The sequence below is a fragment of the Mustela lutreola genome, chromosome 4 (assembly GCF_030435805.1).
Source record: "Mustela lutreola isolate mMusLut2 chromosome 4, mMusLut2.pri, whole genome shotgun sequence".
Classification (NCBI taxonomy): Eukaryota; Metazoa; Chordata; class Mammalia; order Carnivora; family Mustelidae; genus Mustela; species Mustela lutreola.
This window is the reverse complement of record NC_081293.1, coordinates 18,900,882-18,916,718: the sequence shown is the minus strand read 5'-3', so window position 1 is coordinate 18,916,718 and position 15,837 is coordinate 18,900,882. Positions and strand designations below refer to the sequence as shown.

At 35.2% G+C, this 15,837-nt stretch overlaps 2 protein-coding genes across 14 annotated transcripts in view; one reads left to right on the top strand and one right to left on the bottom strand.

Annotated features, from left to right (window-relative positions):
* PDCD4 (programmed cell death 4) overlaps nucleotides 1-4,646 on the top strand; it is a 29,359-nt gene extending 24,713 nt beyond the window's left edge. For both annotated transcript variants that reach the window (XM_059173222.1, XM_059173223.1), the window contains exons 9-12: nucleotides 273-380; nucleotides 622-732; nucleotides 1,796-1,935; nucleotides 3,868-4,646. In XM_059173222.1, coding sequence (XP_059029205.1) covers nucleotides 273-380; nucleotides 622-732; nucleotides 1,796-1,935; nucleotides 3,868-3,928 — 420 coding nt within the window. In that variant the 3' untranslated portion in view covers nucleotides 3,929-4,646. The remainder of the gene's footprint in view (nucleotides 1-272; nucleotides 381-621; nucleotides 733-1,795; nucleotides 1,936-3,867) is intronic.
* Nucleotides 1-15,837, bottom strand: part of BBIP1 (BBSome interacting protein 1) — a 43,497-nt gene that overhangs the window by 23,585 nt on the left and 4,075 nt on the right. For 6 of the 12 annotated variants that reach the window (XR_009353311.1, XR_009353309.1, XR_009353310.1 and 3 more), the window contains exons 3-4: nucleotides 6,835-6,912; nucleotides 5,892-6,061 (exon numbers count right to left, since the gene is read on the bottom strand). Coding sequence is in view for 9 of the 12 variants with exons in the window: in XM_059173229.1 (XP_059029212.1) it covers nucleotides 5,895-6,061; nucleotides 6,835-6,880 (213 nt within the window). In the remaining 3 variants the exon portion in view is untranslated. Of the gene's footprint in view, nucleotides 1-4,138; nucleotides 6,062-6,834; nucleotides 6,913-15,837 lie in introns of those variants that run through there. The other 6 variants (XM_059173224.1, XM_059173231.1, XM_059173228.1 and 3 more) reach the window with 1 other exon arrangement.

Here is a 15,837-nt window from a genome sequence, read left to right as displayed (position 1 = left end):
TTCTAGGGGCACCTTGGTTGCTCAGTCAGTTAAGTCAGTTAAGTCAAGTCAGACTCTTGGTTTTGGCTCAGGTCCTGCTCTGGCAGTTGTGTGATGGAGCCCCACCTCGGGCTCCGTGCTTGGTTGGTGTGGAGTCTGCTTCAGAATCTTCATCTCTCTCCCTCCCCCTCTGCGCACACATGTGTGCTCTCTCTAAAAATGAATGAATAAAATCTTTAAGAAGTAAATAAAAACTAAGAATTCTAACATATCTCAATTTTTAAATTTAATAGATTGATATGCTGCTGAAAGAGTATTTACTCTCTGGAGACATATCTGAAGCTGAACATTGCCTTAAGGAACTGGAAGTACCTCATTTTCACCATGAGCTTGTATATGAAGTAAGATTACTTTGACATTCCACAGAGAATTATTAAGTGTTCCTTTTTGCACTATAGTAACTTAATGCTTCTTCAATAGCATATCTTTTTTTCTAAATTTTAATATTAAGGGAGTAAGTTGTTTTTAATTTCTTATAGTGATTATAATTACATGTCAGACAAAAGGAATCTGATATATTTTAGGAGCAGTTTCTTTATATGAATTAATGACCAAAGATTCATTCATTCATTCAATTTTTAGGCCATTGTAATGGTTTTAGAGTCAACTGGAGAAAGTACATTTAAGATGATTTTGGATTTATTAAAATCTCTTTGGAAATCTTCTACCATTACTCTGGACCAAATGAAAAGAGTAAGTATAACATTATTTTGCATAATTTTTAGGCTTAAATATATAATACTTTAAATGTATAATGATTGAATAAAGATTATGAATTGTCAATGAAATTTTCTTTCAGGTATGTTTAATAATACTATGCCTGTAGTTGTTTTTTTTTTTGTTTTGTTTTTTTAAATGGTTGTGATTATGTTTGACCCGTTGTAGCCATTTCTTGAAAGTATCTCTTCAGTGGGTTTTTTAAAGATGCGATTGTTCTTACTCAAGAGTTCTACTTTTTTTTTTCTCTTAAGATTTTATTTATTTATTTGTCAGAGACAGAGGGAGAGAGAGCGAGCGAGCACAGGCAGACAGAGAAAGGCAGGCAGAGGCAGAGGGAGAAGCAGGCTCCCTGCCGAGCAAGGAGCCCGATGTGGGACTCGATCCCAGGACCCTAGGATCATGGCCCGAGCTGAAGGCAGCTGCTTAACCAACTGAGCCACCCAGGCGTCCCAAGAGTTCTACTTTTAAGATATGAGAAGTTCTGTTTTATATCTAGAAACAACATGAACATGATCTTTTAACAAATACACTTTCATTTATTCCTATTTAAAATAGTGAAGTTCTTACTTACCTTGTATTTTTTCTAAAAAATATTTTATTTATTTATTTGACAGAAATGCGGTGAGAGAGGGAACACAGGCAGGGGCAGAGGGAGAGGAAGAAGCAGGCTTCCTGCCTGTGTGGGGCTCAATCCCAGGACCCTGGGATCACGACCTGAGCCCAAGGCAGATGCTTAATGACTGAGTCACCCAGGCGCCCCTTGCCTTGTATTTCTAAAAAGTAATAAATGTATATAAAGAAGTAGATGAAGAAATGTGTCCAGTGTCTGATATCTGCCTAAACTCTCTTGAGAGAACAATTTTAGAGAAAACATTCTATAACAAACATACCTGCTGTCTGTACTTTCCAAGGATCAGATCTGATTTCAGTCTAATTTTGTGAAGAGTTAAGGCCTTAAATGTAGCTTGATGACAGTGATAGGTATGGCATTATGTATTTCATATGGGCTAACATTCTATATATAATTTTGTTTTAGGGTTATGAGAGAATTTACAATGAAATTCCAGACATTAATCTGGATGTTCCACATTCATACTCTGTGCTTGAGCGATTTGTAGAAGAATGTTTTCAGGCTGGAATAATTTCCAAACAACTCAGAGATCTTTGTCCTTCAAGGTAATACTTTATTACTTCTTTCACATAAGATACTGGCTAAGTGCTTGGAAGGCTTAGCTAATTTTCTGTCATTCCAGAAGAATTCTGGAATTCTGTCAGAAAAATAACATCTCCCCTAAAGCTACTTAGGAGTGAAAATCATCTGTTTTGAGTTTATGGAAAAATGGGCAAAACTTATTTTGCAAAACTATACATGCCTACTTCATGAAGCCCTTGTTCACTGGAAGGAATCTAACTTTGTGTAGTAGTTCTGTGTACGAGGCTGTGTTCTATGTACTTGAAATATTATTTTAGAGTAGATATTAACACCAGTTAGATAAGAAAATTGAGGTTTAAGTGTTTAAGTGTGTGGTATACTTTTCCTAAAGTCACACATTAATAGAGGCCAAGGATGAATCTAGACCTTCCCTGGCTCAAAGATGTAGGCTCATTCCTGAACTCCATGTAGCTTCGTTTTTCTCCTTCATGGAATGGAGAATTAAGTCTAATTGAATCTTACCTCATTGGAAAGTGGATGTGTGTGATTCTTTGGAGATAATATATTTGTACTACTGGGATCTGACTCTTTAGGAGTTGATGAGTTTTTTTGTGGTTAAAATAAAGCTTATAATGAAGATTATAAATAGGTCTAAATGTTAGTAATAGATAAATTTGTGTATGTCTGCTTTATATACATTTTAAGTCTTCATAATTTTTAATCTGAAAAAATTGCAAAGCTTTGTCTATTTTTATTGAAGTCGATTGTGAGAAATCTCAGAAAAAATAGTTGCTGGTACTGTCTCTCTGGAAAGTTTAAAAGCCATGGATAGAGGAGGAGGAAGATAGGGTTTAATGACTTTGATAAAAAAAAAGTTTGAAAATACAGATCTCTAAAAATATATATATATAGACCTTTGCTTGGTGATGGCATCACTCTTGTGCAAGTGGTATACATCAGTAAATACTGACAACTTTGGTAAGGGTTCTTACTTACTACTTTGTTCCCCATCTCAGTCTCCTAATATTATAGTCTGAAGCCTTTATATTCAGAAAAATGTAGCTGATTTCTACTTAGACTTAATATGAAAAGGCACTAGCTTTTAAAATTTTTCAGCCTCTGTTCAGAAACCTAACTGGTCATTTCTCTTGTGACTTTACTCTCAAGGATCAGTTGAGGAGATACCTAAAAGTACTTTGTTTGCCATTGAAGTGACTTTTTATCCTCTACCCATTAGCTTATTTGGGTGAAGTACACATTTGTGTGAGGTCTTGAGTGCTTGTGCATGTTAGAGAAAGAGGGCTAATCCTGAGCAAACTCTGTTTCCACTTACTGCTTTAGGCTGCTGGTCAACTATTCCTCCTGGGTTGAAGCAAGGTGTCTTGAGTTTGAAATAATAGGAATTCCAAATGGAGCATAGACTGGAATTAATTGGATTCTGATTTGGTTTTCCATGTACAGGTTATGGCTTTTCTACATTTGAGAAGAAACTTAAAAAACTTTTAAAAAATGGACATTTTCATAGGTTCTGTAGCTCTAGTTTACATAATTCCAAATTATGTTAGTGTTTCTTTGGCTCAATGTGCAGTTTTCAAATAATACTAATAACGTAGTAGGAGTAAATATTAAAATTCTAAATAGCATGTTTGCTTTATATTTTAACATATCAACATGACTCCATTTGGATAATGAACTTACTTCAATAATTAAGCTTTTATTTAACTAAAAACTGCTTAGATTAGCAGTTCATTTGATTTGTTATATCCTAAGGTATATAGTAGGGAAAGTGTCTTTCTCAAAGGAATTAGAGGTGTGCTCACTTTTTTTTTTTTAATTTTTAAAGAGTAAAACCCTTCAAAACCTAATGACTAGCCAAAAGAACCCAAGGCTTTTTTGATTTTGATCTATAGTCAGAATTGGTATCTATTTTCATGTTTGTGTTCTTTTCATTACAGGGGCAGAAAACGTTTTGTAAGTGAAGGAGACGGAGGTCGTCTTAAACCAGAGAGCTACTGAATATAAGAACTCTTACAGTCTTAGATGTTATTAAAAAAATATAAATATATCTGAATTGTAAGAGTTGTTAGCACAGGTTTTTTGTTGTTTTATTATTATTTTTTTTTTGAAGCACTTGTTTTGGGTACAAGGCATTTCTGAAATTTTATAAACTTAAAATTTAAAGGGGAATTTTTAAGGAAGTGTTTTCCTTTTTATCTTTTCTTCTTCTTCTTCTTCTTCTTTTTTTTTTTTTTTTTTTGAGGGTCTAAAGGAGGGACAGAAGAGTAACCACTTCTTAAGTGGAATATTCTCATAAGCTACCTTTTGTAAGTGCCATGTTTATGACCTAATCATTCCAAGTTTTGCATTGATGTCTGACTGCCACTCCTTTCTTTCAAGGACAGTGTTTTTGTAGTAAAATCACTGGTTTATACAAAGCTTTATTTAGGGGGTGAAGTTAAGCTGCTAAAACCCCATGTTGACTGCTGCTGTTGGAATACTATGCTTTGGGAGTAAAAAAAAAAAAGTTATTTCTTTGTCTTAAAGAACTTTAAGAAAATGAGTTAGTCATAAGACTTATTCATTTTTCCAGGGAACATATTGATTGGTCTTAAAGACTAGACAGTTAAATAAATGGTGGCTGGAACATCTATTTTTCTACAAAACTGGAAAAATGAACCCGGTTCTAAAAGAATGTATGACAAAATAAAACATGTGAAGCAGTGTTGATTCTTTATTGGGAGTACCTATATCTTAGGTCTTTTTAAAAACTTATTTTACACAGCAAATTTTAAATCCTATAAGAGAGTGTATTTGAACCTAGTGCATTTAACTTTGTTCTTTGCAAACTTTTAAATCAAAAGTATAATAGTAAATTCTTTAAATACTATCTGTGGAAATGCATACATACTTGGTTTTTTGATCTTCTTTAAAGCCCAGTGAAATTTCTAAAATATAATACCTTCATCATCCTTAAGTTCTGTTACCAGTGTTTGTGTTATAAAAAATTATTCTTCAGAAACTCAAAAATTTTTACATTTATCCAGTGTCTAAGAAGATAGTAGTTAATAGATAGAAGATAATAGTTCTCTAAAGAATGATCACATTTCTGACCTCTTTTGCAGAGCAAAACTCAGCAAGGCCTCAAGGTCTGTGCTAATTTAAATTAAATTGTCTATTATTGATTGTAGCAACCAGCCAAGAATTATATTCAGATTTACAAATACATTCTTAGGAATACACCCATTATAGTTAAGGCAGTCTTTTAGCACTAAAACCCCAAATTTAATGTTCATATTTATCTCATGGGCTCTTTCAAGTCCATATATTTTTTCTATTTTTAGGGTTTTAATTGTGTTTGATACCTGGATGAATAAAGGTAGCACGGTAATTTAGTCCTTAAAGTCAGTATCATTAAAAGCTCAGGGGACTACTTTATAAGTGAAGGTTTCTTAAAAATCAGATTTAAGAAATACAGTTTTGTCATTGCCAGGAGGACCAGTTGATCAGGCAAAATAGCCTTAAATATGAAACACAAAATTCATAAACAAGTTCTAAAATTAGATGATGATGTAAAAGCACCAAAAACGTTTTGTACGAGATTAGAATGTATCTTTAATTCAGTTTTTAATAAACATGTAAAGATTACCTGAATATAAAAGTTTCACTTAGTCACTTGTACCTATGAATGTTATCTGTAAGACTCACAGTCATAGGAATAGTGAAATCGTAATTTATAGTTCTAAAAACTTGGTTAAAAGAAAAAAAAAACTATAAAATTTGGGTTCAGTTTTTTAATTGCTCATGTTCAGTACAAACCAGAGGGTCTAAATTCACAAGTTTCGTTAGTCTTGGGTATTTTTATTTTATAAGCACTATCAATTTTATTAAACACACCATCTTTAGCATACAGATGCAAATTATTATTTAGCTATTGTTAATAGTATATGCTGTAGAATATCCTGTAGAAGTGCTAAGTTACCATTCAGTGAGTTATTTGCTGCTGTTCCTTCTCTGCCACTTCTTGTTGGCGAATTGTATCCTGGGCTGCTTGCTGCATTTTCTCCAGTTTTTCCAGAGTCAGAGATTTTAAGGGCAAAAGTTTAGGTTTACACAGCACCATTGTGGTTATATCTTCCACTGACAACTGCCCTAAGTTTAAAAAAGAAATGATTTAGTGAGATGACCCAATTGTATGGTGGTTTGGATTGGCAGCTAGAATGAGCATCTAACGACTTAATCCATTGTCAGTGAAAACTCTTGTTTTAGTTATTTCAAATATATCAACATTTAATTCTAGGGAGTTTATAAGGATGACATTTTAAACTTCCTACCTAACATTCTAAGTTACCTATGAGACATACAACATTTTGTATCAGATGTTTAATTTGCAAAAAGATTTGGGAGAAATACATAGTGCATACAAATACTTACATAGTAAAAGCATGGTATTAATATTAATATTTGTTAATATATAACATATAAGCATATAAATATATAATTAATATGAATATTCAAATATTAATATAAATGTTTAAATTACGCCATCAGCATTTAACAGTTGCTTGACTTAGGTTTCTTTTCCCCCACTTTCAGACCTTATTTAACATTAGTGAATTACACTTTTTTTTTTTTCACTGACAATTTCATGTTTTTATCTGCAAATCTGAGTACAACTGGATTTCTAGGTTTAAGAAACAGTGCTTCATTTGTCATCTTTTTACTGGGGGGGGGGAAGCAATGGATGAATTCTTTATAACCTATTCCTAAGAGAAACATAGTAATGATAAGTGCACAGTAAATGTGGCATACAGGATACAAAATAGTTACCAATACTTAGTATTGAGCCAGTTATATGCCACGCCTACTACTTTTTATTTTGGTTCCTATAACAGTCTGTGACCTAAGTATTATGATTTAGATACCTTGTTTTGGAAGAACTTCCCGGAACATTGACTTCACTTCCGCCATATCTGAATTGTTGGATACAGCTAAGTTTTTTCCTTCAATGAGAAATCAGTTATTAATATTCAAGAATGAATTTACAAAGCATATTGCTGGAGGTATTTCCATTGTAGGTTAAGAACAAAAATAATTTCTATAAAGAACAAACTATTCAATCCTTGCATAATTATCCCATTAATTTCTTGTGCGTCTTTTCACTGAAACAAAGTTGAGGGAGTTCACGTAAGCATCTAGATCTTGTCAACATTCTTTAATCAATGGAGGTGTTAATTTGTAAGGCTACATGTTCTATATTTTTCCCCTTCTGAAAAGTTAGGTAGGACTTCATTTTTTTAGACATAATCACCTAATAGATATCGCTGAGAAAAACCAGAAGCATTTATGTGTGGCTGTTTGGTTCACTGATAGCATCTCCTAAAAAGTGGATGAGTTACAAAAATTGCCATTTGGGAAGTGTGGGGTAAGGCAGGTAGTTAGGAAAAAGGAGGAAGTAGGTAAATGTTTCCCTGACATTCCCTCTCCTCAATAGCTAACATCGCTTTGCTTTAATGACAAAAAGCATCCTAAGGATCAGTTACCTGGCTACACAGCTGATATTTGTAAGGAAGCAACACAAATGGGCGAAACTGGCTCTTGAACAGAAGTGAGAAGTTTGCTTTGAGTTTACTACTATCCTCTAATAACAGGGATAATATATGCTAAAGTGCCAGCAAACATCTTATCTTGAATATTTTGTTAAGATACCAGCATATACCAACTGGCTGATGACATTTGTTTCCAGTGTTACATTCCAAATTACTGCTGTGCTGTATATTCAGGGTGTTCTGGACTGTAATTTGTAGCATGATCCTTCTCCAAACACAGATGCTTCTCTAGACAGTCCCACCCCTTTTGTGATATTTCACCATAGTGATGCAACCTTACCATGTGCCTTTCACAACATCACCAGAGAAGAAAGATTTATTATTACAAAGTGGTGATGCTGGCGTGGTGCCTGTCTTTACCGCCCACTGCAAATTAATTAAGTGAAGCTGCTTCTGGTCTCAGTTATTCCCACTCTACTACACTTTGACATTTGTAATAAAATTTTCCTACTCTATCCACCAGGTCTCTTGTTCAAATCCCTATTCCGGAATATCTAAATTCCTGAGGAAACTCTATCCGTTTTCCAGAACTCTTGTCATCAAAACTTACTCCTACAACTGCTCTTTTCAGGAGTGAAAATGAAATAGGGAATGGACTAGGAATAAAGCATCTCATCACTAACTGGAATCTGAGATAAGTGCAATAGGCAGTTTCCTTAGAACACACTACTTCTGCCACATTCTTTACTTGTTACTTAGGCTTGCCAGAGGTACCCAGTGATCATTTCCTTTTTTCCCCCCCGGATTATGTTGAAGGCTAATAGCATTGCAAATCCCTCATTAGTCTGAATACTGCTATAATAGAAAACAGCCTCTCCATTAAAATATCACAATGAAAATATTCAATAGGTCCTTATTTGGTGTAGTTCTGATAGGATATGCTGCCAAAAGGGAGAATAGATACTACAGATGTTGACAAATATGAGGGAAGTAACAGCTAAGAATTTTTGTATCACAGAATTTCTTACCAGCAAAACAGTGGATGAATACTTAAATGTTTTATAGAGTAGCAGCTGCAGCTACTCAGATCTGTCACTATCCTTTGCTTGCTCTCTCCTATATCTCACATCCAAAATCTGGCTCCAGGAAAACAATGAAACTTGGTGCTCTACCAAACCTTAGTTCTCTCTCTCACTAAAGCTGCCATTGTTACTGCAAAGGGTGTGGGGCCAAAGGCCTGGTAGGGAGTGGGTTGGGTCTGGTGTGGGGAAGATGAGTGCTGGCAGTCACTTGCCTGGGTGGAGTGTCTGCTTTACTAGGGTTGGTTATTGTTCCTAGGCTCCCCCCCCCCCACCCCAGGTATTTGCAGGAGAGAAACAGGAAGGGAAGGGCTAAAATAAGCAAGGTGGTGGTTGGATGGCCCTCATTGGCAAGGCTGCACTGTCTTGATCAGCTGCCCAAGGAGTCCACAGAAGCAAGGAGCATTTTTTTCCTTTACCCACTGGCCTGCTAATAGCCAAACATGGTGTTTTGTCTGGTGTAGTGTGCCCTAAGGAGTTGTTGCTCCTAAAGGTACTATCTTATTATGATAAGGTAAGATGTATGTAACACTAGGGACGTAGGGGTCAAAGAAGAAACATACCAACCATGACTGAAATTCGTGTGTATCATATAAGTGCCATATCATTCAGTTCAATAAATATGTGAGTGTCTGAGAGCCTAGCTCGTTCAGTCAGAAGAGCATGCAACTCTTGATCTCAGGGTTATGAGTCTGAGTCCCATGTTGGGTATAAATTACTTAAAAATAAAATATTAAAAATGTGTCTGTCATGTGGAAAGCACTGTTCATTAGTGAACAAGACAGATAAAACCCAAAACTTTTTGGAGCCTATACTCTATAGAGTAAGGGGAGAGAAATAAATAATAGAATTTTGTAAAGTAGTACATCTATAGAATACAAAATAGTTTAGGGGGATTTAGGAGTGCTGAGTGGAGTACTGCAGTTTAAGTAGGGAAATGATCATGGACTCATTAAGAAGGTGAAAATCACTGTGACCTCATTTTGGTGTGCATGTTAAATTTTTTGAATTTGCAAAAAAGTCAAAAGTCTGATAGTATCCAGAGTTAGAGAAAGAACAGGGAAATGGGCATTTTCTGTTGGTGGGTGGGTTTTTGGGGTACAATTTTTTTATGAGACCAGTGCTCTAACCCTTGAGCTATGGAGCCTTGCCTGGGGTACAAATTTTTTAAAGGGTATTTTGTAGTATCTTAATATTTTGTATTATGTACTAATACAAAATATGCACATTTTCTTTGACCTAAATGTATTACTTCTAGTAATGAGCCCCAAAGAAAATAATGCACCAGTGTACAAAGATCTAAGAACAAGAACGCTCATTAAAGCATTGCTTTGTATAGTAAAATGTTAAGTATATCAACGATTAAATAAATTATGACAGAACCATATAATGGACTACTATGTCAGATTTTAAAATGATAAATTTATCAAGGTATATTTTAAGAGTAAACATACTCAATTGCAGAAGTAAAATTCTTACACTAATAGAACCCAAACTTTAATGCTTAGAGAATACGATGTCAGTTACTTTTTGAGGCTCTTGGTCTGGGTAATTGGAAAATAATCCACTTTCTTTTCCCCCATGGTTTCTTTAGTTTGTAATCTGTCCCAGAGATAATGGTTTTCATACATAGTACATTTCAAAATCATGATGAAGTAAGCATAGCTGTTATAGGCATTGAGCTGGATGCCTCAAATTAATGCAGAAGAACTTGGAGGGAAACCAAGTCTTTGTCATGAAATATTTACTAACTGTGGGAGTGGGAGCTGAAAGACACTTGAGTTAGGAAGGATTACTACTTTAATCAATCATGCCCATATTGATAACATAAATTAATATTACAACTTGGACAAGTTAAACATTTCTGGGGTGATTTAGTTTGATACCTTATCTAAATTATGTGTGGGACTGGACAAGAATACTAAAGTGTACTTCTAAACCCTGAGAATATAGGTCAGTAGTCCTCAGATTTTATGCTTATATAACACCCACAGGGATTTTAAAAAACTAGATAGAAAAACTAAGTACCCTTTTAAACCTTTCTAAATTGACATATAAATTTATCATAAAGTTCATAGTTACAAAGATAGAATTTCCAACATATTTAAAAATACTGTTACATCAGTCTTTTAAAAACCTATCCAATATAATATAAATACCATAAAAATTTGACAGCTATTACCATCCATTAATAAAAAGAATGAAGAATTCTCTAAGTCAGAAATTTTATTTTTTTCCTACCTAGACTTCTATTACCATTCCACTTAACTTTATTATAATGTAATACATTTTCATGCTTGAACATATTTTAATGGTTAATTTTCCTACCATATTTCTCTAGAAATGTTATAAATTTATTATTTTTTTATTTTTTAAAAGTAGGCTTCATACCCACTGTGGAACCCAACTTGAGGCCTGAACTCATGACCCTGAGATCAAGACCTGAACTGAGCTCAGGAGTCAGACACTCAACCAAATGAGACACCCAGGCACTCCAGAAATGTTTATGAATTTAAATGAAAAACTAAGAAATTCTGCATTGAGTTACTATAATTACTAGTAAAAAAACTAATCAAACATATGAATTTAAATGAAAAACTAAGATATTCTGCATTGAGTTACTACAATTACTAGTAAAAAAAAACTAATCAAACAAGTTATATACACATGGATAAAATAAGATGAAGAATAAAGTTAACGGCTATATATGTTAATAAGGATAGAGCTTTTAAAGTAAATACGGACAGTAAAGACTGGAGTAGAAAGGATGCTCTTTTCAGGACAAGGGAATTACTCTTTCAGAATGGGAAAAAAAAAAAAAAACATATAAGGAATTTGGGATCATATGTTCCTTTCCAAACATTTTTTCTTTTAACAAACATACCAAATGTCCATAATGTGCCAGCCACAGCTAAATAAAGGAGCTAGAGTGGATAAGAACGAGTTCTCTTTGAGGAACTTGGGATAGGTGGGTAGGGGAGAGAGACACACATGTAAATAAATTACAGTTGAATACAACCTACTTTAATAAAAGCATGTGTACTGTGCCTTAAGAAACCAAAACCGTAAATAACTTGGTTGGTTTAGGAAAGGTGACAGTGGCTGGTCTTTGAAGAACTACTAAATGTGATATTAGAATTAGCCCCACAAGGACGAATGGGGGTTTACTATGCAGAGAAGAGGCTGCAGAGAAGCAAGGGGACAGTGTTTTAGACAAAGTGAACAATATGCTCAGAGTCAGTAAAAGAAAAAAAAATCTAGGCAAATGGCTAGAGAGTACAGTGCACATACAGTATATGTACTGTAGCGGGACTAACAAAGTGGAGGCCAGTTCATACTCAGCCTTAAATGTCATGGGTTTGGGCTTAATATCCTACAGAGAAAAGGGAGGTAATTGGATGGCTCTGAGTGGGTATGTGATTAGTTTTTTGGAAACACATTCTAGACAAAAAGGAAAAACAGGAGCTACAAGAGGCAAGGAGGTAAGTAAGGAACTATAATTATTTAGGTAAGATGATAAGGGTATGAACAAAAGCAGTGATAACAAGCATCAAGAGAAGATACAAGAGGTATTCAAGGATATAAGAAGTTGAGATTCAAGTATCCCCCATTATTCCCCTCCTCCCCATAACCTCTGGGTGATAAATGAGAAAGGATGACTGAGATTTCAAGCTAACATCTTTGAGTTAATGCAGCTACTAACTGAAGTTGAGGACACAGACAAAGTACAGGTTAAGGAGGGAAGGGTAAAGACCATGAATCAGGTACACTGGGTATGGAAGTCCAATAGGAAGGCAAAAAGGACTGGATGCCCAGAGAGCCAATGGTATAGTAGTATAAGCTACAGAAGTGGATATAATCACCTAAGAAGGATATGGAAAGATGGCAGATGGTGATAGGAGAGGGGGTAAAAAGAGAAGAGTATGCATGTAGTGGGTGAGAGAAGGATCCGGATTATCTTAGTTATTTAAACAAATTAATTTTCTTTTTTTTTTTTTAAGATTTTTATTTATTTGACAAACAGAGATCACAAGTGGGCAGAGAGGCAGGCAGAGAGAGAGAGGAGGAAGCAGGCTCCCCGCCAAGCAGAGAGCCTGACGTGGGGCTCTATCCCAGGACCCTGAGATCGTGACCTGAGCCAAAAGCAGAGGCTTAACCCACTGAGCCACCCAGGTGCCCCACAAATTAATTTTCTAAGCCTTAGTTTCATCTGTTAAATAAAGCTTGTAATGGCATTGACTTCAGACAGTATATTAAATGGCCTAACTCATAATTCATTATCAATCCCTACCACCTGGTAAGAGCTCAGTGGATGTTAGTGATTCTTAAACCATGGCAATATTGTCATAAAATTAGATTCTTAGAAAAAATAAGTCTGTTGACATGTATTAGAATTATAGAGGCTTATGATTAGAACAGAGTGGAGAAGAGCTTACAGGTGAGCAAGAACACTTAGAATTCTCCACCTATCCCTTTTGCATCTGTATTGCCTTATAGGTCTTCTTAAAGGAAGTACAGTTTCAATGCCCAGAAATGTACTCTAGCTTCTTTCTCTTAGCATAGTGGCTCTTAAATTTGTTTGCTTAAGAGTAACAGTAACAGCAGTGTTTTAGTACAAAATCATCTATTTTAACTACACAGACATTTTAAGGGATTTTTCTATAGTAATTCTGAAAATAAATTAACTTTCACCATAAGAGGTGATTTTAGAATTGAATTAGCCATTTACCCACCTCCCATTGCATCTCCTAAATTTATACTAAATTTAAGTAAGACCAGGTCTAGGAAAAATTATTTTGTCAAACATCACATAGTTGGTAAGTGAAGAGACAGGATTTGAGTTCACATCTGCCTTACTCCAAAGCCTTGGTCTCTTCAGTTTTCTCTGTGCTGCATCTGTAGGAATGGCCTAAAGACCCTAGATGGATTGAGTATGGAGCCCCACTGAAGGAATATGAACATCTCAGAATATGTTAGATAAGAGGATAGTATATAATGGTATGTAGAAGCCAATGAAATTTAAACATGGCATCTTCAGTTTCTACTGAAATGGGGGAGTTTAAAGTCACAAATGGCTTCTGCAAAGGAGGAGGAACATAAAATATTAGTCAAAGAGTAAACCTCGGGATAAACATGTAAGTGCAGCATACTGACTAAAGCACCACATTTTTTCCTCTTTACCATAGCTTTAACCAACATGGTTTTCTATCTCTCAATTTCTTTCTCCTTAATTTGAGGATTCAGCATTCCAGTTGTCATGTTTGATACCATTCTGAAGGAAATCTCTTAGGAAAAAATACTGCTTTTTGTCTGTGGATTTTGTTATAGCATTAGTCTTATCTTTAAAAGAGGATGCCATTGAAACTTTCAAATCTCAAGCTTAATTAGAAATACACAACACTTTAAAAGTTTACAAGTTTTGCATTTTTTCCTCCCACAGATTAGATATGAGAACATTGATAAGACCAATATTGTGGGTCAAACAGCCGAAAAAGACTGTTAGCTTTAGATGGTACACTATTTTCATCTAGCCATCTGGAAAACATAGGCTATAATCTTAGAGGGGACAGACAGAGAAGGGGGATAGATTACTAAAGTCCAAATTGCATTCATGGTAACTCAAAGCATAGACATATGGATAAGAAGTATCAAAATGAGGGGCACCTGGCTGGCTCAGTAATTAGAGCATGCAACTCTTGATCTTGGAGTTTTGAGTTTGAGCCCCACACTGAGTATAGAGATTACTTATAAAAATACAAATTAAAAGAAAGTATCAAAATGAAACATACTGTGAATGTCAATGCCAAGTCTTTGTTTCTAAAAATGTTTGGGACAGGATTTGGATGTTTTTAAAACTGTCCTCCTAGGTCATACTAAAGTCTTAATCCAGTATTTGATCTTTGTTAGGAGCCCCACGGAGTCATTTTGGGGTCAGTGTGGTTATCTTCCATATGTGCCTACCACTCCTAATTTGCTATTAGCTCTTGACCATAATTCTTTTTCCCCTCCACTAATTTATCTTAAACTTAAAAAAAGAGAGAGAGAGAGATATTTTATGTATTTATTTTAGGGAGAGAGAGCAGAGTAAGATTGAGAAAGCAAGCACACACAAGCGGGGTGGAGGGCAGAGGGAGAAGTAGATTCCCCGTGGAGAAGCGAACCCAATGTGGTACTCTATCCTAGGACCCTGAAATCATGACCTGAGCCGAAAGCAGTTGCTTAACCAACTGAGTCACCCAGGCACCCCGATTTATATTAAACTTATCAGCTTATTCTAATTGTACAAACCTCCATTTTTAAAATTTGAAATTGAATGCTTCAGAGTATTCTAAGCTTCCAAGTATTTTAAACAAGCTGCGATAGTAAAATCTAATGTATGATTTAAAAGAGAAACTTGTATTGGAGGGTTTTTTTTTTCTTTTTCTTTTTGGATTCATCTATTTCACATAATACTTGAAATGGGATACAGGGCTGTACTCTAGCTCTATTGCTAGCTAGCATGACCCTGAACACAATTCTTAACCAATCCCAGGTTTGATTTTCTCATAAAAACAACGTTTTGTAATCTGTCCTGGATTGCAAGTTTCAAGTAAAAAGTAGATGTAAAAATGCTTAGAAATATAGTGTGACATTTATTATTCCAGGTTTAATTTTCGTATCACTATAAAATAAGGATATGACGGGCTCCTGGGTGGCTCAGTGGGTTAAGCCTCTGCCTTTGGCTCAGGTCGTAATCCCAGGATCTTGGGATCAAGCCCCACATCTGGCTCTATGCTCAGCAGGGGGTCTGCTTCCCCTCCCCCTCTGCCTGCTTCTTTGCCTACTTGTTATCTCTCTGTGTGAAATAAATAAATAAATAAAATCTTTAAAAAAATAAAATAAGGATATGACAGACTGTTCTAGATTTCCCATTAAGTACCTTTGGCTCTAAAAATTCTTTGACTCCTTATCAACATTATAGTACCTGTAAGATAGCATGAGCCATTGAAAGATGTTTTCCTTTAAAAACCTGTCACATTTATTTACTTTTAAAAAGCATGTGCTGCCAAACTGTGCTCTTGAAAAATACACTTTTAAAATATTTATTTATTTGAAAGAGAGGGAGTGCACACACATGCATGGAGGTAGGGAGGGGCAGAAGGAGAAGGTAATCTTTTTTTTTTTTTAAAGATTTTATTTATTTATTAGAGAGTGAGAGTACAAGCAGGGGGAGCAGCAGGCTTCCACTGAGCAGAGAGCCCAACATGGGGCTCGATCCCAGGACTCTGGGATTATGACCTGAAGGCAGATGCTTAACTGA